Raw genomic sequence first — 22,688 nt, 5'->3', positions numbered from 1 at the left:
CGTGCCATACCTCCTGGTGGTTTTGTGCCAGATGACCATTTATAATCAATACTATCATTTGATATTTATCACCATTGTAATGCCATTCCAGCCATTACTAACAAAAATACTTATGGCTGTATTTTATGGAACACAGATAATCATCAACTAGAAGGCTTTGATATGCTTGCTAAGTACAGTGAGGCTGGTCAAAGATCACAGCATGAAAGAAATTCAGGATGCAGAGATGTAGTCCCCATCTACATCCATACAAACTGACATATGGTACTGCATAAGTTTGACGTGTACAGAATAATGACTTGACTTACATATATCATGAAATGATTATCACAATAAGTTTTAGTTAATGTCCATCAGCTCATAGATACCAAAAAAAAAGTTTTTCTTTGTTAGTAACACTTAGGGTTTACTCTCTTAACAACTTTAAAATATACCATACAGCAATGTTAACTATAATCATAGTGTACATCACATCCCCAGTACTTATTTATCTACAACTGGAATCTGTACCTTTCTTTTTTTTATTTATTCTATTACAGTTGTCCCAACTTTTTTCCCTTTTGCCTCCCTCCACCCAGCCCACTCCTCTCTCCCAACTTCAATCCCCTCTCCATTGTCCATATCCATGAGTCATTCATACATTTTCTTTCACTAATCCCTCCTCCTTCCTTCCACCATTCTCCCCCACCCCCTCCCCTTCTGAAACTATCAGTCTGTTCCAGGGAGGTTCCCTTTTCTCCACATCCTCACCAGCATTTGTTTGCTGACTTATTGTTGAAACCAGAAAAATAGGGAATAAAATAGAGACTGCCTTAAAGAGACTTGGCCTGGAGGAACAAGGAACTTAGAGCAGAAACCACAAGGAAGTTAAGAAAGAACATAGGGAGTGGAGAAAGCGGAACTACAAAACCAATGGGGCTGAACAAGCAGAGGACCGCCTGTCCAAGTGTCTAGGTTAAAATTTTTCCATTACTCAAAACCCAGAAAGCTTAGGTCATGCTCGCGCCACCCAAGTAGCCAACAGCTAACAGCCACATTTGCTTCTATACAATGCTTGCTTGCTCGCATCTATAAAAAGACTTAGCTGTAAGCTCTTAGGGCGGCTCTTGTTTGCAGCTCTCATGAGCACCGTGTCTCCAGACACTCTGAGGGTCCGCCCCTGTGCAGGTTAAAACTTTGGCCAATAAAATAACATTTCTGAATCCTGAAAGTTTCTGACAATTTGTCTCTCGCGTTGGTGGATGCAACATTGATGATAGCCATTTTGATAGGTTTGAGATGATATTTCATCATGGTTTCAATTTGCATATCTTTAATGGCTAGTGATGTTGAGCATTTTTTCATGTCTATGCACCATCTCTATGTCCTCCTTGAAAAAATATCAGTTCATATCCTTTGCCCATTTTTTAACTGGATTGTTTGTCTTCCTGTTGAGTCATAAGTTCTTATATATTTTGGAGGTTATATCCTTATCCAATGTATCATTGGCAAATATGTTCCCCCAAACAGTAGGTTCCCTTTTCACTTTGAAGATGGCTTCTTTAGCCATGCCAAAACTTTTAAATTTAATATAGTCCCATTTGTTTATTTTTTCCTTTAGTTCCCTAACCTAGGAAATATATCAGCAAAAATACTGCTGTGTGGAATGGCTGAAATTTTATTGCCTATGTTCTCCACTAGGAAATTTTATGGTATGACAACTTATATTTAAATCATTTATCCATCTTGAGTTTATTGGCAATTTGTACCTTTCAACCCCCTTCAACCAATTCCCCTACTCCCAACCCCTGCCTGTGATAACCACAAATCTGATCTCTCTTTATGAGTTTAGTAATTTTTTTAGAGACCGCATATAAGTGAGATCATACAGTAATTTTCTTTCTCTGACTTATTTCACTTAGCATAACACCATCCAGGTCCATCCATGTTATCACAAATGGCAGGACTTCCATCTTTTTATAGTTGAATTATATCTCTTTTTTAATTATTTATTTATTTTAGAGAGAGGGGAAGGGAAGCACAAAGTGAGGGAGAGAAACATAAATGTTAGAAACATTGACTGGTTGCTTCTCATACACACCCAACCAGAAGGGAACCCACAACCCGGCCATGTGCCCTGACCAGGATCGAACCAGCAACCTTTCACTTTACGGAATGACACCCAACCGAGCCACACCAGTCAGGGCATATGTAAACCACATTTCTTATTTACTTACCACGGATGGCTACTTAGGTTTTTTCCATGTCTTAGCTGTTATAGATAGTGGTGCTGTGAACATGGGGATATAGATATCTCATAAGTACAGTGCTTTTTTTCCCGGGAAGAAAATTCCTTATTCCTAGAAGTGAAATTGCTGGATCATATGGTAGCTCTGCTTCTAGTTTTTTAAATACTCTCCATATTATTTTCTGTAGTAGCTGTACAAGGCTGTACAAGGGTGCAAACACTGGGAGATATGGTTTATTGGGGTGCACCAAAGTAACTACCAGTTATATTTTTCCCAAGTGTCCTATCCCTAAGTATTTGTCATCATCTCTAACAGTATTGATCTTTTCAAGTAACCAAAAAAGTTCATTTAAAATAGCCTCCAACATGTAAATAGGTCGCACTCCTAATTATTACTAAATCTATAGTCAATTTCTTTGCCTGTTACTATTTGTCAGCTATGTTCATAACCATTCTAAAATAGCAATGGTTGAAATCATTTCAAGCTATTTTCTCTTTCCCAAACTGTACTGTACTTTGTCATTCAAAAAGCACTTTGTAATTGAAAGACTTTGTAGGGCTTCAAATATAATCAACTTACTCCTTTCTAAGACGTACTTTTTCTTCTTTGGAGGAAAGTTACTTCCCCTCATACATCTTTAGGAATGCTATCAACTTCAAGAAACAAAACACCAAAGCAACACAGACATAAGGGTAAAGACTTTTAATTCTTTTACACAACAAAGTCTAGACATAGGTGGTTTCCAGCTTGATGCAGCAGCTCAATGACATCCCATCATCAAGTATGCAAGGGTTTTCTATCTTTCCATACAACCACCTTCAACACGTTAGCTTTTCATCTTTGTATTTGTCACCTTATAGTCACAAGATGCTCCTCACACAACTCCACTAAGAAAGAAGGGAAAGATAAAGCCTCCTCTTAAAGCACTTTTACCTGAAAGGTAATTTTTTTTACTAGAAGCTGCCTTTCTTCGATTTCTGTCAGACTCCGGACTACCCTCAAATTTCACTGGATCTGCGACATTATTATCTAGCAGTAACAATCAAATATCGCTGGGCAGGAAGAAAAGAAATCCACGCCAAGCATAGCCAAGACTGTCCTGAGGCTTTAGATACGTAAGAAAACTCACCAGTTTGGGGCCACTGAGGTGGCTTTTAACTTAAATCTTCTAAAAAACACTCTCTGCAGGACCTTATAAATACGGACCTTTGCGTCTTCTTACCCACTTCAAACATGGCTACCAAGACTCCTTTACCACCTTGGATCCTGGCGACAGCGGAGGCTTCCTGCCCATTTCCAAAAGGGCCTCCTCCCGCGAGACTGCGGTTCTGAGTGCGCAGACGAAAACGGAAGTCCTCTTCCCGTTAAAATGGCGGTGGTATTCTTGTGCGGGCGCAAGGAGTTTCTCCGCCTGCTGCGGCGCCAGCGTCAGGTAAGGCTGCGCCAGGACTGAACGTCGAGATGCTGCCGTGTCCCTCTGACCCCAGCCAGGGGACCCTCGTTCTGGAGTCGTGAGCAGACGCTTACTTGTTCACGGAAACCTGCTTCGCTTGACCTCGGGTCCGTGAGGACGCAGAAGGGTTACCTTCTTCAACCCCGCGGGCTCAGCGGCCTCGTGTCAGTCTGTTCCTCGAACAGGCTTCACGCCTGCCAAGGGAACCTCAGCCTCCACTTTTGGGTCCGGGGTGGGCTTGCGGTAGGTGAGATGCAGGACTTGGCATGCCTTCGGGCCAGCCTTCTGCGCGTGGAGAGTTACAGTGTCTTCACCTGTGGTAGCGGGCTACCTGCTTCTTGCGGAGGAGGGGGCGGGAAGAATGAGCTTAATACGCGGCTTATACTCTCGGTAAAAGAGCTCCATCTTCCTTCTCCACGCGCAGTTCCACAGCGTCGCAGCGCCCTCGCAGTTGCCCTGGAAACCGCAGGCGCCTGGGGTCCTGTTCTCAGCCAGCCGGTGCCGCGGGCGCCCACACTATGCCCTCCTTGCAGCCCCTTGCCCGCGTGGCTTCAGTATCTCTGCGATCTCGTTTGCAGAAGCCCAGGTAAGACGCCTTTCGTCCCTGCAGTGTTAGAAGCGGTGCTTATTAGTTGATTTTTTGTTTTTATTCTGTTTTGACTAGAAGGAAATGGAATGTGGGGGAGTTGTAGTCCACACTCTATCCAGTTCCCCAGAATGCTAGCATTTCTGCTTGGAATAGATTTTCAGATCAGTTGGAATGATTGAGAAGAGAATTATGTTACATACATACCATTGTTTCCCAGAGTAGGGCCAAGCCACTGATGGTGATATGAGATGTAATTCTAGGCATGTGTGTGTGTATTAGAAAAACTGTAACTTCCACATCATTTACTTGATCTCATGACTATTGATATTTCTTAGGATGAGGCCAAGTAGATATTTTGTCTTCAAAACTGAGTTGTTTTAAGGAAAATTATGAATATAACAGTTTGAGTATGTGCATGCCAGTAACACTCAAATGACTGAAGTTTGGAAAACACTGATACAAGAAATAACTTTAATGTTAAAGTTATTTAAAATGTTAAACTAAATAAGTGAGTTATTTTCCTCCCTTCGGGGCAAAATAAAATGTCCTTTTAAGAGCTGAGTTCTGTGCATAGGTAGGCTAACCTGGGAGAAGGAGAAGTAGGGAGTCAAGGGAACAACCCAGTACTGGTTATCATAAGAGGACCCTCAATTTCTGTGTCCCATACTGAATATTACACATTGCTTCCTTTTGCTGCACAGGTTCAGGCCCCTCCAGTCATTCCTGCAACTCCCTCACCCACAGCAATAACTGAAGTGGCTTCTGGCGAGACTGCAGATGTGGTCCAAGCTGCTGCAGAACAGACCTTCAGTGAACTAGGGCTGGGGTCATACACCCCAGTAGGATTGATCCAGAACCTACTGGAATTTATGCATGTTAACATGGGCCTACCTTGGTGGGGGGCCATTGCTGCATGTAAGAGGAATGCATCCCGGACAAGGGTGGAAGAAATGGGGAGTTAAGGACAGAACTTAAAGAATGCAATTTTGTGAGGATATCAGGAAATAGTTGCAAAAGATTAAGGGGTCAGAGAAAACATGATTCAAATGAGGGATAAACATTCATTATACACACATGCACTCTACCTGTATTTCCTAAAGGACTTGTAAAATCACTACAACATCTGCAATTCAAAAAATGTAAATATTTGAATGCAAGCATGGGATTAGAGAAAGGGGACCTTGTTAGCAATGATGAAGCTGCTCTGGGTTAGGAAAGGAGGTCCGATGAAGTACTTCAACCCAAAATTGAGAAGACACTCACATCGCTCCTCTTGTAGGCTAAAACTGTGCTTCAAATTCTCTATCTTCCTACACCTTGCTCCAGCAATCATCCCTTATCTCCCTGTGTCTTCAGCTTCTGCCTCTTTACTGCCCTAGTCCAAACATAAACATGCTCAAGTATATCATGTGCTTCTTGCAGAAAAATCTTTTTCCCCTTATCCTTAGTTCATCTTTAACTATTCTATCTTTTTCCTTCTTTTCACAGCTGTGGTATTGTTGTTGGGTTTTTTTGGTTTGGTTTGGGGTGTTTGGTTTTTGGGGTTTTTTTTTTTTAATTCTCACCAGAGGATATTTTTTCAGTGCTTTTAGAGAGAGAGGAAGGGAGAGAGAGAAACATCGAAAGGTTGCTTCCAGCACACACCCAGACATGGTGTTGTATGTGCCCAGACCAGGGTTCAAACCCACAACCTGCATATGTGCCCTCACCAGGAATCAAACTGTTGGTTAAGCTAACTGTTGGATGCCCCAACCAACTAGGCCACACCAGCCATGGCTCATACCTGTTACTTAAAGGAGTATTCTGTATCCAGTGGACTTGCTTCTTTCTTTCCACTCTTTTTTTTTTTTTAAGATTTTTTATTTATCTTTAGAGGGGAAGGGAGAAATATTAGTGTATGGTTGCGTCTCGTGGGTCCCCTGTTGGGAACTGGCCTGCAACCCAGGCATGTGCCCTGACTGGGAATCGAACCGCGATTGTGTGGTTCACAGGCCCACACTCAATCCACTGAGCTACACCAGCCAGGGCACTTTCCACTCTTTAACCCTCAACAATCTAACTTTTACTAATACCACTTTATTCTAACTGCCAGTCACATCATTGCTAAATCTACTTTTTTAAAAAATATGTTTCATTGATTATGCCATTACAGTTGTCCCATTTCCCCCCCTTCATTCCCCTCCACCCTGCACACACACTCCCCCATTCCCCCCTTTAGTTCATATCTATGTGTCACAAGTTCTTAGGATTCTATATTTCCCATACTATTCTTGTCCTTCCCCCTGTTATCTATCTACTGTCTATGCTAGTTACTCTCTGTAGATTCTTCCCCCCTCCTCCCACTCCCCTGTTGCTCACCCTCCATTTGATCTCCATTTCTGTGGTTCTACTCCTGATCTAACTGTATGCTTAGTTTGCTTTTGTTTTAGCCGTGGTTGTTAATAACTGTGAGTTTGCTGTCCTTTTCACTCTTCATATTTTTTACCTTCTTTTTCTTTTTTTAAATATATTTTATTAATTATACCATTACAGTTGTTCTATTCCCCCCTTCATTCCCCTCCACCCTGCACACCCCCTCCCCCACCATTCCCCCCCTTTAGTTTATGAACACATGTCTCAAGTTCTTTAGATTCTGTATTTCCCATACTATTCTTGCCCTCCCCCCTATCTATTTTCTACCTACCATCTATGCTACTTGTTTTCTGTACCTTCTCCCCCCTTCTCCTCCCACTCCCCTGTTGCTAACCCTCCATGAGATCTTCATTTCTATGGTTCTGCTCCTGATCTACCTGTCCTCTTAATTTGCTTTTGTTTCAGGTGTGGTTGTTGATAACTGTGAGTTTGCTGTCCTTTCACTGTTCATCTTTTTTATCTTCTTTTTCTTAGATAAGTCCCTTTAACATTTCATATAATAAGGGCTTGATGATGATGAACTCCTTGAATTTGATCTTATCTGAGAAGCACTTTATCTGTCCTTCCATTCTAAATGAAAGTTTTGCTGGATAGATCAATCTTGGATGTAGGTCTTTGGATTTTATGATTTGGAATACTTCTTTCCAGCCCCTTCTTGCCTGTAAGGTCTCTTTTGAGAAATCCACTGACAGTCTGATGGGAACTCCTTTGTAGGTGGCTGTCCCCTTATCTCTTGCTGCTTCTAGGATTCTCTCCTTCATTTTCATCTTGGCTAATGTAATGATGATGTGCCTTGGTGTGTTCCTTCTTGGGTCCAACTTCTTTGGGACTCTCTGAGCTTCCTGGATTTCTTGGAAGTCTATTCCCTTTGTCAGATTGGGGAAGTTCTCTTTTATGATTTGTTCAAATAAGTTTTCCCCTGGTGGCTGTTCCTCTTCCCCTTCTGGTACCCCTATAATTCGAATGTTGGAACGTTTAAAGATGTCCTGGAGGTTCCTAAGCCTCTCCTCATTTTTTTGAATTCTTGTTTCTTCATCCTTTTCTGTTTGGTCATTTTTTTTCCTCCTTCTGGTCCACTCCTTTGATTTGAGTCCCAGTTTCCTTTCCATTACTATTAGTTTCCTGTGTATTTCCATTCATTTCAATTAGTTTAGCTTCCATATGTTCCTCTAATTTGTGACTAAAATCAACCAGTTCTGTGAGCATCCTGATCACCAGTGTTTTGAACTGTGCATCTGATAGGTTGGCTATCTCAGTTGCTTAGAAGTATTGGCTCTGGGGCTTTGAGCTATTCTTCTTCTTGAACCATAATGTTTTGGTCTTTTTGCACCTGTTACGTATGAGGGGCAGAGCCTTAGGTGTTCACTAGGGCGGGGCTCCCCAGGTCGCTGGGTTGTGACACTGTGGGGGCAGGGTCAGAGAGGGGCAATGCCGCTTGTTCCACGCTCGCTCTCTCGGATTTCGGTCCTCTCTGCTGCTTCCCACCAGCAAATTGGGCCCTTCTGGTGCTAGTTCCCAGATATGTGGGCTTGTGCACCCTCTAGAACCCTGTGGGTCTCTCCAACAAACTCTCTGTGAGCCTGGGAGCCTCTCCCGACACCTCGACCCCAAGAGTTTTTTCAGTTGGTGCTTTTAGGCTTTATTTCCCAGCACTGGGACCCTGCATTTTGTACTCTCTTCCTATCCTTCTGACCACACTTTTCCCATCTCCATTGCCCAATACCCTACCTACCCAGAATGGTATTCTGGGTTCCATCCTTTGCTCTCTCCTCTTTCCACTGCCCGTCATCCATCATAATGTTGGTAAAGCCTAAACCTGTATCTCCCCTCAGCCCCCATCTTTTTTAGCCTACATCCACTTGTCTACAGATACCATAAACTAAATAAATATTTGTTGGAATGATCAGAAAATGTGAAGTGTAATAAAAAGAAATAGAAAAGAGCCCTGGCTGGTGTGCACAGTGGGTTGAGTGCCAGCCTGTGAACCAAAGCATTCAATTCCCAGTCAGGGCACGTGCCTGGGTTGCGGGCCAGGTCCCCAGTAGGGGGTATGCAAGAGGCGACTACACATTGATGTTTCTCTCCCTCTCTTTCCCTCTCTCTAAAAATAAATAAAATCTTAGGGGGTAGGAAAGAAATAAGGCACTTAAGCAGTAGGACATCATATAACCTCCTATTTTAGAGGTTTCTAAGTCAAAAGCTTTCACACTCTATACCTGGGAACCCAGAGTTCTACAAGGGTACCTCTGAGCAGAGCAAAGGCCAGCACTTAAACAGTCCTATAGCCAGATTATTTTTATCTATTATGCATATTAGAACTACACTTAAGAGTTTGGAGGACGAGGAGTGTTCTGTTGATGATAGAAAAGTTTGCAAACCACTGATCTAGAAAAGTAGCTTCTGTCACCTTTTGTTCAAAGAAACAAATGAAATTCTTGGTTAATTGCTTAGAGAAATTAATATTAGACTGTTGTGATGGTAAAGCAGAGGACTGAGCCTTAAAGGAACTAACTCATACTCCTACCCTTTGTTTTGGGCCCCTTGGGTATGAGTCACAGTGTGGGAAAAACTAGAATAAGAGAGAACCTAAAAATCTTCAACCTTCTAGCTGCTGAACTGCTTTAATTTTACTCCAACCCTAGTGTGTGTTTTCCAGGTACAGTCTTTGCCCGCTGCCTGGTGTTTCCTCTCATTGTGAAGGGCCAACGAGAGGCAGCCAAAATCCACAACCACTTGCCAGAGATCCAGAAGTTTTCCACTCGAGTGAGAGAGGCCAAGTTGGCAGGAGACCATGCTGAGTGTGAGTCAATTAAAGAATGAGTGTGGAAGAGGGGCACATTTATACTTTTTCTAACATTCTGCTGAAGGAAAGGAACAGTCTAAGTCATGAGTTACTACTGTGGGGCACATCCTAAAGATTTGCCTGCTCCTTGGGCCATTAGGTGACTGGCCCTGGTGTGCTTCCAGTGACTGGCCAGGGTCAGTTAGAAATGTCGTGGGCCAGATGAGGAGGATGGTCACCTCCACCTATGTAACTGCCCAACCACTAACTTCCCTCACTTCACAGTTTACAGGGCCTCCTCAGAGATGGTATTGTATCAGAAAAAGCATGATATTAAACTCTTCAAACCTCTCATTCTACCTCTGACTCAGGTAAGCAAAAACATTTACACTCTTATTTTACCCTGAACCTTCTGTTTCAGATTACCTTGTTTCCCATGCCCTAGACCCCCAAAAAGCAGGTGATGGTTAATATTTATTATACATGGTTTTCAATAATGGAGTAACAAAAATGTCCCCTCTGATAAGAGGTCCTGACATTGTTTATCCTGTGTAATAGGCGCCAATCTTCATCTCCTTCTTCATTGCCTTGAGAGAAATGGCCAACCTTCCGGTGCCCAGCCTGCAGACAGGTGGCCTCTGGTGGTTCCAGGATCTCACACTATCTGACCCCACCTACATATTACCACTGGTAGTCACAGCTACAATGTGGGGTGTCCTTGAGGTAAGCCCGTTGGCTAAGTGCCAAGTCTGCTAAGTGAACTAGGATTAGGGCTAAAGTGATTTCTCCCTAGAGAAATAAGAGTCGATGAGTAATAAATATGAACCATGGTCGCTAAAATTGCTACTCTTCCTCTGCTTCCCCCCGCCCCTCTCTCTAGCTAGGTGCTGAGACTGGTGTGCAAAGTGCTGACCTTCAGTGGATGAGAAATGTTATGAGAGTGATGCCCCTGGCAGTCTTGCCCATAACAGTGCATTTTCCCTCGGTGGGTAATGACTTCCAGGCTGGCTCAAAGTCCTTCCAGCTAGCCCAGCCACTGCCCAGCAAGCTGACCAGGGATGCAGCTCCTGAGTACCTTCTCTTCCTTCTCTTCCAGGCGGTGTTCGTGTATTGGTTCTCCTCAAATATGTTTTCCCTGGTCCAGGTGGCTTGCCTCCGGATTCCAGCTGTACGCACTGCACTTAAAATCCCCCAGCGTGTTGTGCATGACTCTAGCAAATTACCTCCACGAGAAAACTTCTTAAAGAGCTTCAGAAGAGGTAAGGGCCTGCCCTCTGCGAATTAGGAACAGGGGAGAGTGGTCTAAAAATGGGCATGAGGTCAGCTGTCTTACTCTTCCTTATGTAGGCTGGAAGAATGCTGAAATCACCTATCAGCTACAAGAGCGTGAACGGCGCATGCAGAATCACTTGGAGCTAGCAGCCAGGGGTAAGTTTTCCTTTCAGGCTAAATTCTGCCATTGTTTCTCCCTTTCCTTTGTTCATTGAGCTTCTCTTCTTCCCCCAGGTCCCTTAAGACAGACCTTCACCCACAACCCTTTGCTACAACATGGGAAAAATCCCAGTCCCAACACCTCTAACAGCAGCGGCGACAAACCAAAGTCAAAGCAGCCCTGGCGCGACACACTTGGCTGAATTCTGTTACCTGCTCGTACTGATGTTAACTCTGCCTCTTCAAAGACTTGGTCTTAGAGCAGGATTTGACATCGGGTCCTTGCTCCGGATTTAGAAACTTTGGGGCATCGAGATGTTCATTTTAAAAGTGGATTCCACTATAAACTCTTACATCCAAGTTAAAGAGTACTGGGGAGCCAAGTGATCTTCCCATTCACAGAATTAGTCAACCTCTGTATTATATGTTGCTTCCTGGTACTTATTAAACAGAGAGCTAGATTGTGCACTCCAGCTCTCGGTGGTGATTGCTCTTGATGGCCTATGCTCTTTGGAAGTGTCTCAGTGTAGTGGCCTGGTGTCAACAGCCTAGAGCCCCACCCTGTAGATGTGTGTTCAGCCACATTTACCTTGCCAGTCATAGAGAGATGCCTGCTGAGTAGTTGAGATTATATCTAAGTAGAGTAACCATGTTTATTTACCCCAACATTACTTCTAAAATGTTTTTCAAAGATGTGCTCAAATTCACAGTGGTAGTTTCTATCTAACAACCTTAATGTTTCGCTGCAGCCGCTCAAGTGTAGAGATTGGTTGCATCAGCCTTCAGTAACTAGCTTGAGAGGGAAGAAATACTTGGATACTTTCAAGTATTAGATTGTTTTTAGTCTCCCTGCCAGGCTAATAGAAACTGCCCCAGAGACCGTATAAAATGAAGTCACACAGACCTTAGGAACATAACCCTTTTATTGTCCAGTGCCTATACAGTTTCATGTCTCTAAAGGAGACAGGAAATTCAGAGCATTATTGGCTCTTTTAAAGGAAACAAGTGGGTAGGTACACACCCAGGGGTTGAATGAATATTTTAACACATGGGAATATGCTACTGGAACAAAAAGGCCCACACCTGACATGCACATGCTCCCACCACAGGCTGCTTTTATCATCCATTTTTTTAAATCTGGAACAATATGTAGCAAAACAAATAAATTATAGTCTATCTCCCAAAAAACAAGTTCAAATGTTGAAGCTGCCTAGACCAGGCTTCTGAACAGGTACCTCCAAAGAAGTAAGCTTTCCTTTTCAACTTCCTTGGCTCCAGCCAGTAGAAGACAAGAGGCCCCTGCTTTTCACTACTCAGGATTCTGGATGTTATTTAGTTAGACTTGGGATCTTGTTGCTTGAGTATCTGTCCTTCATCTTCCAAATCCATCTCTGCAGCAACTGACATACATAGGACCTGGAGGTACCATGTTGCAGATGCTACAAAGAGAAGTTTGAATCAGATTCAGAAGATGTCAACTGGACTGAGTTAGAGTGTCAGTGAATGAGGTTGGGCCACAGGAGACAATTCAGTTAAACCTTAAGGTTAACAACAGGAAGGGGCTAGGGTAAAGGTGACTTGGGACAGGATCTACAGAAAAGGTAAAAATAAGGGGGGGGATGGCATTAGCCAAGTCAACCTGAAGATCCAAATCTTACCCACAATCCTTCGGAGGCAATGAGGTCGTTTTTGTTCTGGCACTCTGATGATGAAGAAGTAAAAGGGCAAGCCTGAGAGAGCAATGCCAATGCCGATGAGGGAGTTGATAGTATCACTGTAAAGTGGAACAGCCACCAGGAAGATGGTGCAGCAACAGAAGACAATGGGGAAGAAAAGGCTGAGCTAAGGGCACAGAAGAAACAACTAGAAGTTAAGGTCAGGACTGACAGCCAAAATAACCCCACCTCCAGTGAAGATCAGAGCACTGAGCTGCCTTCCCAATCCTTTCATCTCAGCATACTGCCACCAAAGGTCTGAATAAACCATCTCATAAGCATCCCCAGAACAGATGGAGCAGATAGGTTGGAGGTGAGTTACCTTGAGGGAACGAGGTCGATCAGGCTCCTTCCAGCGCAGATAAAGCTGACCCACGATTGACAGCCCCACAAAGAACCAGTAGCTGAAGCTGTAGTAGTTAATGAGCTGGAAGATGTCCTCTACACACAAGTAGACCAATGCCATGATACCCTGTAAGCACAAGTCAGCTCCTCAGGCCCTTTTTTTATTCAAGGATTTTCACTCCCCTTTACCAAATCCCTCTTAAGTCCTCAGTCTCCCCATCTGTACTTTTTTGTTCCCACCCTCTTTAGCAAGTGAGTTCCTTTGCTCATTCCTTTTCTCTTGGGTTGGTCAAAAAGTCTTTCATTTTTTCCATAAAATAAAACGTTTTTCATTTTCACCAAACACTATTAATTTGGATATTTTTAGTCCGCTGTCTCCCGCTATTGGTTTCTGTGGTGGGTAGAGGCCAGGAATACTGTTAAACATCTTCCAATACATAAAACAGCCAATACATACACAGCAAAGAATTGTTTGGCTAAAATGTCAATAGTAGTACCAAGAAACTTTGCAAACCACTTTTGACACGTTCAATCAGTCATAGCAACTTCATACACTACACAAATCTTTGTGTTTCAGTTTAATTTTTACCATTCTTGAAATAATAAAGCATAATGTGCGAAAAAATGTGCATCATCATCTTCAATATTAAAATGGCTAAACAAAAATTCATCAATTTTGATGTTTCTTTTAAATGCACACTGATGTGACAGCTGTTAAAGTACAATCTAACAATTGTTTCAAATGAAAAACAAGCACTACTACAGCCATCATACAGAAAAAACTAAACGAACTTTTTGGCCAACCCAACATTAAGTCAATAGCCTCAGGGGAATTCTTTTCGGTGCATTAAAGCTTTTGCCAAGTTAACCCCCTATAAAGCAGAGCTCAAAACAATTCCTCAAAATCTTGCCTAAGCCTCCCCATAATGGCTCCAACCTACCTTTAACTCCATACTGCTCTCTGATGCTGTTTCCCTTAACCTGAAGCCTAGGAGAGAGATCTGTTTGCAACCCTAACCTTAAAAACCTTACTTTGAGTACACTTAAAGTCCTCTTATTCACCCTTTACCCCCACAGAAGTGATAGTTTCTTTGTTTAACTGCTACATCACTCATTATCATGGCAGTTATTAAAATGTAACTGATGTGTTTTATGCCTTATTCTGAACCAAAGGAGGTTACCATTCCTTAAAGAAAGTAAATTCTGTCCTAAGAACTGCTGTAGCAGTTAGCACAGTGTCTTGCCCACAGTGGATGTTTGTTAGTTTTTCCATTAGAATGTCCAGGAGAGCTTTCAGGAAGCCAGGACAGTTGCATCTGCTGCTACTTGTTTCCCCCACCATGTGGCTTTCAGCCCCATCCTGGAGATCACTTACATTGAAGAGCAGAGCAGGCACTGGGGTGAATCGCTCAACATGAACCATGCTGATGGCATCAGGGAGATGGCCTTCTCTTGAGCCCACAAAGAAAAGCCTATTTTGAGTAAGATAGGAGAAACTGAGAAACTTGTGGGGCAATGGGTACGGCCTAGTTTATGTGACACACAGCCCTCCCTCTGCCATCCCCCACCCCAGAGTGTGGATGGAGTTCAGTATTGAGATTAGTAAGAACTAGATGTTGTTGATGGAAACGAGCACAGAGGCCGTAAATGACATTTGGGGAGCACAGTGACTGAAGTCTGGGTCCTGTAAGCCTTACCTTCCCCTGCCATAGCTTTCAAAATACCCGCCAGTAAAAGATACCACTCATACCTAGAAGCAGCCACAATGGAGGCATTGAGGCCACCAAAGCAGGATAGTGCAACTGCCAGTGGAATTGTCCAGTTGAATATTCCAAAGATCTGATCTGCAAAAGTCTAAGGAAAAGAGTCATTAGTAATGAAAGGCATAGCAGGCATGCCCCAAGATTCCCACTACTTGGAACCCAACTCTTCCACAACAGTGGTAACAGGACCTCCTTGCAAGTCCTGTACCCCAGTATCCTTCCAAGGACTCCCTCTTCTGGGCCTTTCAAGAGCAGCGCTATACCTAGAAGCCCACAAACACCCCCAGCCTTGGCTAGTGCAAATCATTTACCACAGCAACAGCATCACTGGCCAGGATGTCCCTCATGTCTAGCACGGTGTAATAGGCCACATTGGTTAAGATGTAGATGATGGTGACAATGGGCATGGAAATGGCAATGGAGAGGGGCAGATTCCTACAGCCAAACAGAATAATAGATACGTTAGTCCTACAGTTGCATCCCCATCTCCTTTAATCCTTAGACCCTGTCACACATTATTCCACCAATGCCTTTGCCTTTGTTGCCTAGGATAGTGACTTAAGCTTTGAACTCTTAAGAACTAAAGGGCATCAAGGGAGAGGAATGTCACATTTGGAGAAAGGGCTACTATGCAAAAAAAAAAAAAAGTATGTCACATAATAGCAAAGGAAGATAGGAGGTTGGGGGCGGGGAGGCGTTGGTTGGTTGGGTTTTTTTACACCCAAGAATCTCTGAAATTGTGAACATTGGAAAAAAATGTAAATATTGACAAATTTGTCTTAAGGTTGAGATATATTGTATAAGAAGAAATTATGGAGGCAAGTTGTAAAATCTCATGTCACCATAGAATAAGATAGTCCCCTAGCAGGAAGGACAATGTGTATCTGAACAAGCAACCTAAGAAATATGCCCACCCCCCCACCCCTACTCAGTTTGAGGAGCTTGAGTACCAAGAGAGATGCAAAGACCTCTCGAGGTCTCTCTAGCCAGGGGTGTCCAACCTGGGGCCTGCAGGCCACATGTAGGCCAGGATGGCTGAGAATTTTACAATTCACAAAATTGTAAATTTACCTAAAACATGAGGTGCTTTGTGATTACATGTCACGATGTATTTAATGTGACACGAAGAGTGGCCAAAGACAACTCTTCTTCCAGTGTGGCACAGAGAGACACAGCAAGGTTGGACACCCCTGCCCCCAATGAAGCCATGATCTTTGTAACACTTCACAGTGAGACTGTGGGGAGGAGGTGGAAGAAACACTTGAAAGTCATTCAGTTTCTGTCCAATAGGTGGAAGCAGCACTTAAGCCTCATCTTGCTTCTATTATCTCCTCCTGCCTGGGGTTGCAACACTGGAAGTGTACCAGGAGTATTTGTTTCTCAAAGCCAAAAAAATGATTATTTTAGCTAAAAATTTATAGAAATCCCACTCCCTGGTAAATCTTAATTCCCAGAATCATTGAATTACAGAGCCAGGAAAGACTTTGGAGATCATGTAATTCAACTCCTGTACTAGAGATAAAAAAGACAGATGGACATCCTCAAGGTCACCCAACAAAACAGTGGGAAGAAGCTCCAGACCCTTTGAATCCCTGTCCAGTGCTCTTCACTCTGCAGGACTAGAAGGTAATTTAGAGTGACAGCGGTGAGGTGATACCTTTGAATGGAAAAAAAACAAAAAAACTATGCCATGAATTTGAGAAACAAAGGGAAGGTTTCCGGGAATCTATGAACTTAAGTTCTTTGTGTGGGGATAAGGGTGGGTGAAAAACCTACCAAGGAAAATCTTTGTGTTAGAAGCATACATGACCACATGGTACAACCTGCCTTAATACAGGGATGAATAAGCAAATGTAAAAAGGCCCTTTTTAATTTTGGAAAAAGCCTTTAAAAAATTTTTTTAAACATACACAAGAAAGTTCACATCTCAGCTCTTACTGTGGTCATGGACAAGTTACATGTCTGGACCTTGGGTCTCCTATCTGTAAAATGGGGCTGATGAAAACCTCGCTCACTGGCTGTGGTATGCTGTCTGGCACACAGTGGAAGCACAGTAAATGATGGCTGTCATTATTGCCACGGAATGTTGGTGAGGTACCTACCTCTCAGGATTCTTGATCTCTTCAGTGACATAGTTGAGGGTGTCCCAGCCAGAGTAGGAGAACAGAGCTGAGTACAGTGCCAGGGCAATGTCGCCCATTGCATATGATGAACCCTCAAAGGAATTCTCAAAGTGATTCGAGGCTCCTGGAACCCAGAGAACATGGGAAGGCAGGACTAGTGACCCATTTCCCAACTTCAAGGTGATCCAGAAAAGGAGTGGAAGAATGTGGCTTAGAACACCTTTGGCAGCAAGGGGTCAGTGAAGGAGCAGGGAACAGAAAAGACACATCTACAGTGATGAGCCAACTGCAGGGTACAGCATGGGGATCTTGACAGGAAGGCCCCAGTGTGGCTTCCTAGGAATAAAAGGGCTAGAGAACAGGAGTGATGCAGTTCTGTTCTCACTGTCTAACACCAAACCGAGCTAATATGGGGTGGAGGAAGGGCAGGTCTCAATATGCCCAGGTCAACAGAGTAGTTGTAGAGTAGGTGTTCAGACATGGAAACGAGAGGACTGGGTACAAGGAGTTCATTTCTCCTGTAGCCACAGCATTGGGCTTCACAGCCAGCAAAAGCTATCCCCCAGTGAATGGCTGGCAGCCCTTTCACTGTGCCCATCCCCCTCAGGGAAGCAGCACACATAGAAGGTGAAGGACAGGCTTTAGGGTCAGTAACTAGGTGCAGATTTCGGCTCCACTACTTAACAGTTAGGGTCTTAGGCAAGATACTTATTTCTGCAGATTTAATTTTCTCATCTATAAAACGAGAATAATAGGACCTACCAAATTAGATAATGCACAAATGGCACTTAGAGGAAGATGACTCGTAGAAAATGCTTAACAAATATATGATGATACTACATTTTCTCACCCTGGCCAAGTCTCACGATGCCTGCGATGATGACAGCGATCAGAGCCAATACTTTAGTGTAGGTGAAAACATCTTGCACCATTGTTCCCCACTTGACATAGGCACAGTTAATGAAGGTTAAGAGACCTGAAAGAAAAATAATGTTGATTGATAACTGGCTGTACTATCCAGAAGGCCTTAGACTTCCAAGCAATTTTTCCAGTACCAGTCACCAAATAGACCTTTAGCCAAGTGTTGGGCTCAGACCTATGCTGTACTGGAAACCTCTGCCCAGGATGTCCTCACCAGCAGCATGTAAAAGAACTTGCCAAGCATCTGTGTACATAGTGGCACAGACAGACAGACACACCCTCAGCGGGATGACAAACAGGTGACACAAAGTGACTGGATTTGCTTACATACACAAATGCTCGCAGCAGGGGGAGGCGACTTAGCTCCAGGGAGTTAGGATGTGTTAAGGCTGCTGTCTCTGAAAAGTCGCAGTTTCTCCTCCCTTCCCACCCTTCCTACCCCCAATCTGGGCTCCAGGACCCAGTAGTCTGGTGCTGTGGTATTACTATTAACCTTGATGAGTGCTGTGATGACTTATCCAATGTCTGGGCTAGCAGGTCAGGACATGTGGCCAAGGATTAGGATGCAGGCCAGATTTCTTGCTACTGCCTGCCAGCTCAGCTGCTTGTGTTTGTGTTTGGAAAGATCCTTGGAACCAAGATTCCTACAAAATGGGGACAGGGCATTTTTCCTGACCAACGAAAAATCAAGAGCCACAGACGTTCCTCAAGTCCTTCCCCTGACATAGGGGCAATCCTTCAGAGCCAGAGTTCTTAACCTAGGGCTTCCATTAGGCCTGATGTTCTTTATAAAGTGTTATGTAGATATATCCAAAGTATATGTGTTTTTCTAAGGAAAGAGTCCAGCCCTGACTGGCATGGTTCGGTGGGTTGGGCTGCAAACTAAAGGTTACCAGTTAAGGTCCCCTTTAAGGCACATGCCTGGACTGCAGGCCAGGTCCCCAGTTTGGGGCATGCAAGAGGCAACCGATCAGTGTTTCTCCCACACGTTGATGTTTCTCTCCCTCTTACTTCCTCCCTTCCCCTCTCTCTAAAAAATAAATAAAATCTTTTTTTTTTAATGTCCACAACTTTTGTCACAACCTCAGAAAAATTTATTACCTCCCACAAAAAGTTACGATCCACTTCAGAGGAAGAAATTCAAGATGAGAAGCCAGCACATGCTATGAGGTTGACCAATAAGAGCCCCAGGATGTGGCAGGGAATAAAATCAAAAGAAACAATTCTGAAATTCAGCAGAATGTTCCTCAGTCCCCCACCAACCTCTTAAACAAGCAGGAAACACACACACCACAGCTTCCCCACTGTGGCAGAGTGAATGGCTTCGCTGCTCCCTCCCTCCCAGCTCAGCACCTGGAGCACAGGAAGATGGCTCAACAGTCCTTCTCCCAAGGGTTCCAAGGGCAAGTCAGAGTCAGCCCACCTTATCAGTGGAGAAAGTGAGGCCAGTACTGGGTTTGCTTGCTTCAGGTCATCCACATAGTCAGGAAGTACTCGCCGTCTCAGTTCTGGCAGTGGTGTGTCCGTCACTGTCTCTACTTCTCCCATTTTGCTGTGTCCTGGCCGCATTTTTCTCACCTGAGGCTACTTCATCCTGAGAAGCAGGAAAGACCAGCCTCACAGAATGGTAGTCCTTCCTTCTGTCTGTTTCTCCATGTCCTTACATCCTTCCTTTTCTACTCACTGCCCAAACTCTTTTCTGCTCTTCCCAGAAAAGGGACATTCCTGTCTCATACAAGCACTTGCTTTTCTGCCTAATAAGACAATAAATAATCAAATCTTATCACAGAGCTGGGCAAAAATGCACCCATAACTCTAAGCCATCCCAGTGCTTAGTTAATAATTAAAGACGCAAGCGTACTCTCCAAAAGCACCCTACAAAATGGCTAAAGCTCCTGTATCTCATCCTCCCCAAATCTTTCAGATCTGTCGATGCTCCTCAGCCAGTCACCCATCCTTTACTCCCCACTGGACTTCTGCCTGCAGCAGCCCTCGTGCCCCTTCTCTTCCTCCTGCAACCCTTACCTCTAACCCCTGGAGCTCTGCTTCTGTCATACAAGTAGAACTCCAAACAGCAAGGACAATTGAGGCTGCCACAGCCACAAAGGAATGGGATCCCCTAATTAAAATTCACAGTTTGCCCTCAGAGTAACTGTGGGTCACAATACCAAACTGGGAGAGGCTAAGGGACTCGTTCTGGTTCAGAGCCAGCCTGCAGCCCTGTGCCAGGCAAGTGGGCAGGCAAAAGCCAGCTCATCATCCTTTATTACAACAAACTCTGAAATGAAAACACATGGATCCCTACTGCTTTTCTACTCCCATATCCATCCACTTGTATTCCTCCTTTTACCCACCAGCAAACCCCATCTTGCCATGATCTGCTCTCTGTATTGGGTGTGGGGGAGGCGGGGTGGCTGGTTTGAATGAAGAAGAAAGAAACAAAAAGCAGAGGAACTGCCTAAAGAGAGCTGGCCCTCACTTTCTCCCACACCCCGCTTCCTCGAGGGCCTCTTGGCCATGAAACAGGAAATGCGTATGGGAAGTGACGGTGCTGACTGGGCTCTTCGTCCCCACCCCCAGCAGACACAGCTGACCAGAGCCCAGCCAAGTACACTGCTCTTGTGGAGCCCAACCTCCTGCTTCAGAGGCAGGGAAAGGAAGGGAACATGGAGTTAGAATATAAAGGTAGCTGCAAGTTAACTTCAAGGACAGAGATGCCCTACCCTCCTACCTCCAGGTGCAATACAGTCTCCACCCAACACTGGCCCAAGTCCACAGGAAATAGCCTGAAATCACGCTGGACCCTTGACCAAGGGGCAATTTCATTCGTGCTTTGATACCTGCTTTGGAGAAAAGAGAAGCTACGAAGAAGTCACTCCTATAAGCATCTAAAGAGATGCTCCTGAATGAGTCATCCAACCCAGCCTCCCTAGGCTCCTGGAGTAGGAGGCTGGTTCTAGCACTAAGGCCCAGCATCAACTCTGGAACTAAAAGCCAGGAGAGCACCGCCTAGGTTGATCCAGAACAGAATGAAGCTTGCAGATCCACTCAGGATCAGATGCCCAGATTTATTACAGTTTAGATGCCCAAACTAAGAAGTCCCTGAAAAAAAATGGTAAGCCTACAATTCTTCCAGCACCATTAGTTTTAAATACATACACACAAAACTTGGGATGCTACTGAATCCATTTTCTGTTTCGAATGCCCGGGGACTATAAAACCTCAACCCTTTAGTGGACAAGTCATTCCGTTTTTAAAGAAATCAATAGCTCTTCTTTACGGTGAGCCGAAAACATCTTCCTCACAACTTCTACCCAGTAATTCCAGGCCTCTCTCCTCTGGAGCTACACAGAATCAAGAAAGTCTCTTCCACAAAAGACCCTTCTCCTCATTATACCTGGACGTCCTGTCCCCTTGAGTCTTCCCTCTTTCAGGCTAAAAGCCCAGTTTCTTCAGCCTCTGGTGTGACAAGCGTGGCCTCCAGACAACTCATGCTCGCAGTCCTCTCCTCTGCACTCACGGCACTCCGCACTGCCGTGTCTCCCTGGACACGCAGACATTTTACAGACTGCGGGGTTGCGGTTTGAACTCACTGCCAAAGCAGCTCCTTTTGGCCCCACTTCAGACGGATGAGCTTTTCCCTCTCACCCTTTTTGGGACTAGAAAAATGATTTTTTTAAGACCCCAAACATGACACTTTACATTCCTTTGTAAATTTTTAGGAATCATTCCCATCTGCTAGAAATGGATTTTTTCCACCTTAATTTTGTCAGTTCTAATGCCTTCGAATTCAAATACAAAATTGAAGGCATTTGAACGAACTTCCCTGGAAGCCACTGATAAAAATGTTGCCCAGGATAGGCAGAGCCCTATACTCTATCACCATAGGCCTTCCTCTCTGCTGGAATTATTCTAGAACATGAATCAGGAATCTCCCAAACTATTCTTTTATCTAGTCCACCTTTTTCCACCTGGTCAGCAAGAATATCATGAGAGCCCTGGCCAGGTAGCTTAGCTGCTCGGAGTATTGTCCCGATGCACCAGTGTTGCGGACTCAATCTCTGGTCAGGCACATACAAGAGGCAACCAATGAATGCATTAAAAAATGGAACAGTAAATTGATCTTTCTTTCCCTCAAAAAATAAATTTAAAAATGTAAATGATAAAGAAAAGAATACCATGAAAGTTTGCCAAGAACCTCTCCGAAATCTGCACACGTCTCTGTTCTAACAATCTAATGATGCTACCAAATAACTCAAATAAAACTAGTACCTATCTATACTAGAGTGTTCACAACCATTGTAATAGTCAAAAATTAGAAACAAACCAAATGCCCATCCACAGTACAGTAGCTAAATCAGTACAAAGGGATACTAAACAGGAGTGAGAATGAGCCACCTACAACTACAGACAAAAACACAGAGGAGGAACTTCACAAACATATTTAGTGAACAAGCCAGACACAGAAGAGTACACACGCTTTATACCATTTGCATAAAAACAGGTAAAACTAATCTAAGCTGCTGGAAATCAGAACAGTGATTTTCCTTCCTGCGCATTTGGGGGCGGGAGGGGGCGGTGCAGAAGGGAGTGACTGGGAGTCACACGAGAAGGGGTTGAGGGCTGCTCTTCGTGATGCAGATGCTGGTTATACATGTGTGTTCAATATGTGAAAAGTCATCAAGCTGTACACTTATAATAGGTACTGTTCCTCCGTGTATGTTACATTTAAAGAAAAATTAGAGTTGAACAAACAGTAAGGTTAGCTGAGCATGGCTTCTTTTTAGAGAATCCATACAGGTTCCTAGAGATTCTCCTTTCTTCTCATACTTTGCTAACAAGGTAAGCCTAGAATTTGGGCAGAAATCAACTCCAAATTATCAGTGCAGAATGCTCAGAATCCACCTCTCTTTCTTTTTGGGGGAA

At 43.9% G+C, this 22,688-nt stretch overlaps 2 protein-coding genes across 7 annotated transcripts in view; one reads left to right on the top strand and one right to left on the bottom strand.

Annotated features, from left to right (window-relative positions):
* Positions 1 to 3,550: 3,550 nt before the first annotated feature.
* Positions 3,551 to 11,363, top strand: OXA1L (OXA1L mitochondrial inner membrane protein). The gene is made up of 10 exons (XM_037129311.2): positions 3,551 to 3,660; positions 4,106 to 4,267; positions 4,972 to 5,185; positions 9,339 to 9,482; positions 9,750 to 9,835; positions 10,023 to 10,187; positions 10,345 to 10,449; positions 10,561 to 10,723; positions 10,812 to 10,892; positions 10,971 to 11,363. The coding sequence occupies exons 1-10, from the start codon at positions 3,598 to 3,600 to the stop codon at positions 11,096 to 11,098; spliced, it is 1,311 nt and encodes a 436-aa protein (XP_036985206.2). The 5' UTR covers positions 3,551 to 3,597; the 3' UTR covers positions 11,099 to 11,363.
* Positions 11,364 to 11,800: 437 nt separating this feature from the next.
* Positions 11,801 to 22,688, bottom strand: part of SLC7A7 (solute carrier family 7 member 7) — a 37,145-nt gene continuing 26,257 nt past the window's right edge. For all 6 annotated transcript variants that reach the window (XM_037129306.2, XM_037129307.2, XM_037129310.2 and 3 more), the window contains exons 3-10: positions 17,692 to 17,817; positions 16,821 to 16,965; positions 15,030 to 15,153; positions 14,706 to 14,809; positions 14,331 to 14,427; positions 12,933 to 13,082; positions 12,554 to 12,737; positions 11,801 to 12,334 (exon numbers count right to left, since the gene is read on the bottom strand). In XM_037129306.2, the coding sequence (XP_036985201.1) occupies positions 12,228 to 12,334; positions 12,554 to 12,737; positions 12,933 to 13,082; positions 14,331 to 14,427; positions 14,706 to 14,809; positions 15,030 to 15,153; positions 16,821 to 16,965; positions 17,692 to 17,817 (1,037 nt within the window). In that variant the 3' untranslated portion in view covers positions 11,801 to 12,227. The remainder of the gene's footprint in view (positions 12,335 to 12,553; positions 12,738 to 12,932; positions 13,083 to 14,330; positions 14,428 to 14,705; positions 14,810 to 15,029; positions 15,154 to 16,820; positions 16,966 to 17,691; positions 17,818 to 22,688) is intronic.

This window comes from Artibeus jamaicensis, unplaced genomic scaffold (assembly GCF_021234435.1).
Source record: "Artibeus jamaicensis isolate MK-2021 breed Jamaican fruit bat unplaced genomic scaffold, CSHL_Jam_final contig_887, whole genome shotgun sequence".
Lineage (NCBI taxonomy): Eukaryota > Metazoa > Chordata > Mammalia > Chiroptera > Phyllostomidae > Artibeus > Artibeus jamaicensis.
The sequence above is the reverse complement of the archived record's forward strand: the minus strand, read 5'-3'. Positions and strand labels throughout refer to the sequence as shown.

What these genes read in the sequence shown, in the direction of transcription:
- OXA1L (XM_037129311.2), top strand. Translation starts at nt 3,598, where the DNA reads ATGGCGGTGGTATTCTTGTGCGGGCGCAAGGAGTTTCTCCGCCTGCTG. An exon ending in TCATTCTACCTCTGACTCAG is followed by an intron (nt 9,836 to 10,022) that starts GTAAGCAAAAAC and finishes CCTGTGTAATAG; the next exon opens with GCGCCAATCTTCATCTCCTT. An exon ending in CTTAAAGAGCTTCAGAAGAG is followed by an intron (nt 10,724 to 10,811) that starts GTAAGGGCCTGC and finishes TTCCTTATGTAG; the next exon opens with GCTGGAAGAATGCTGAAATC.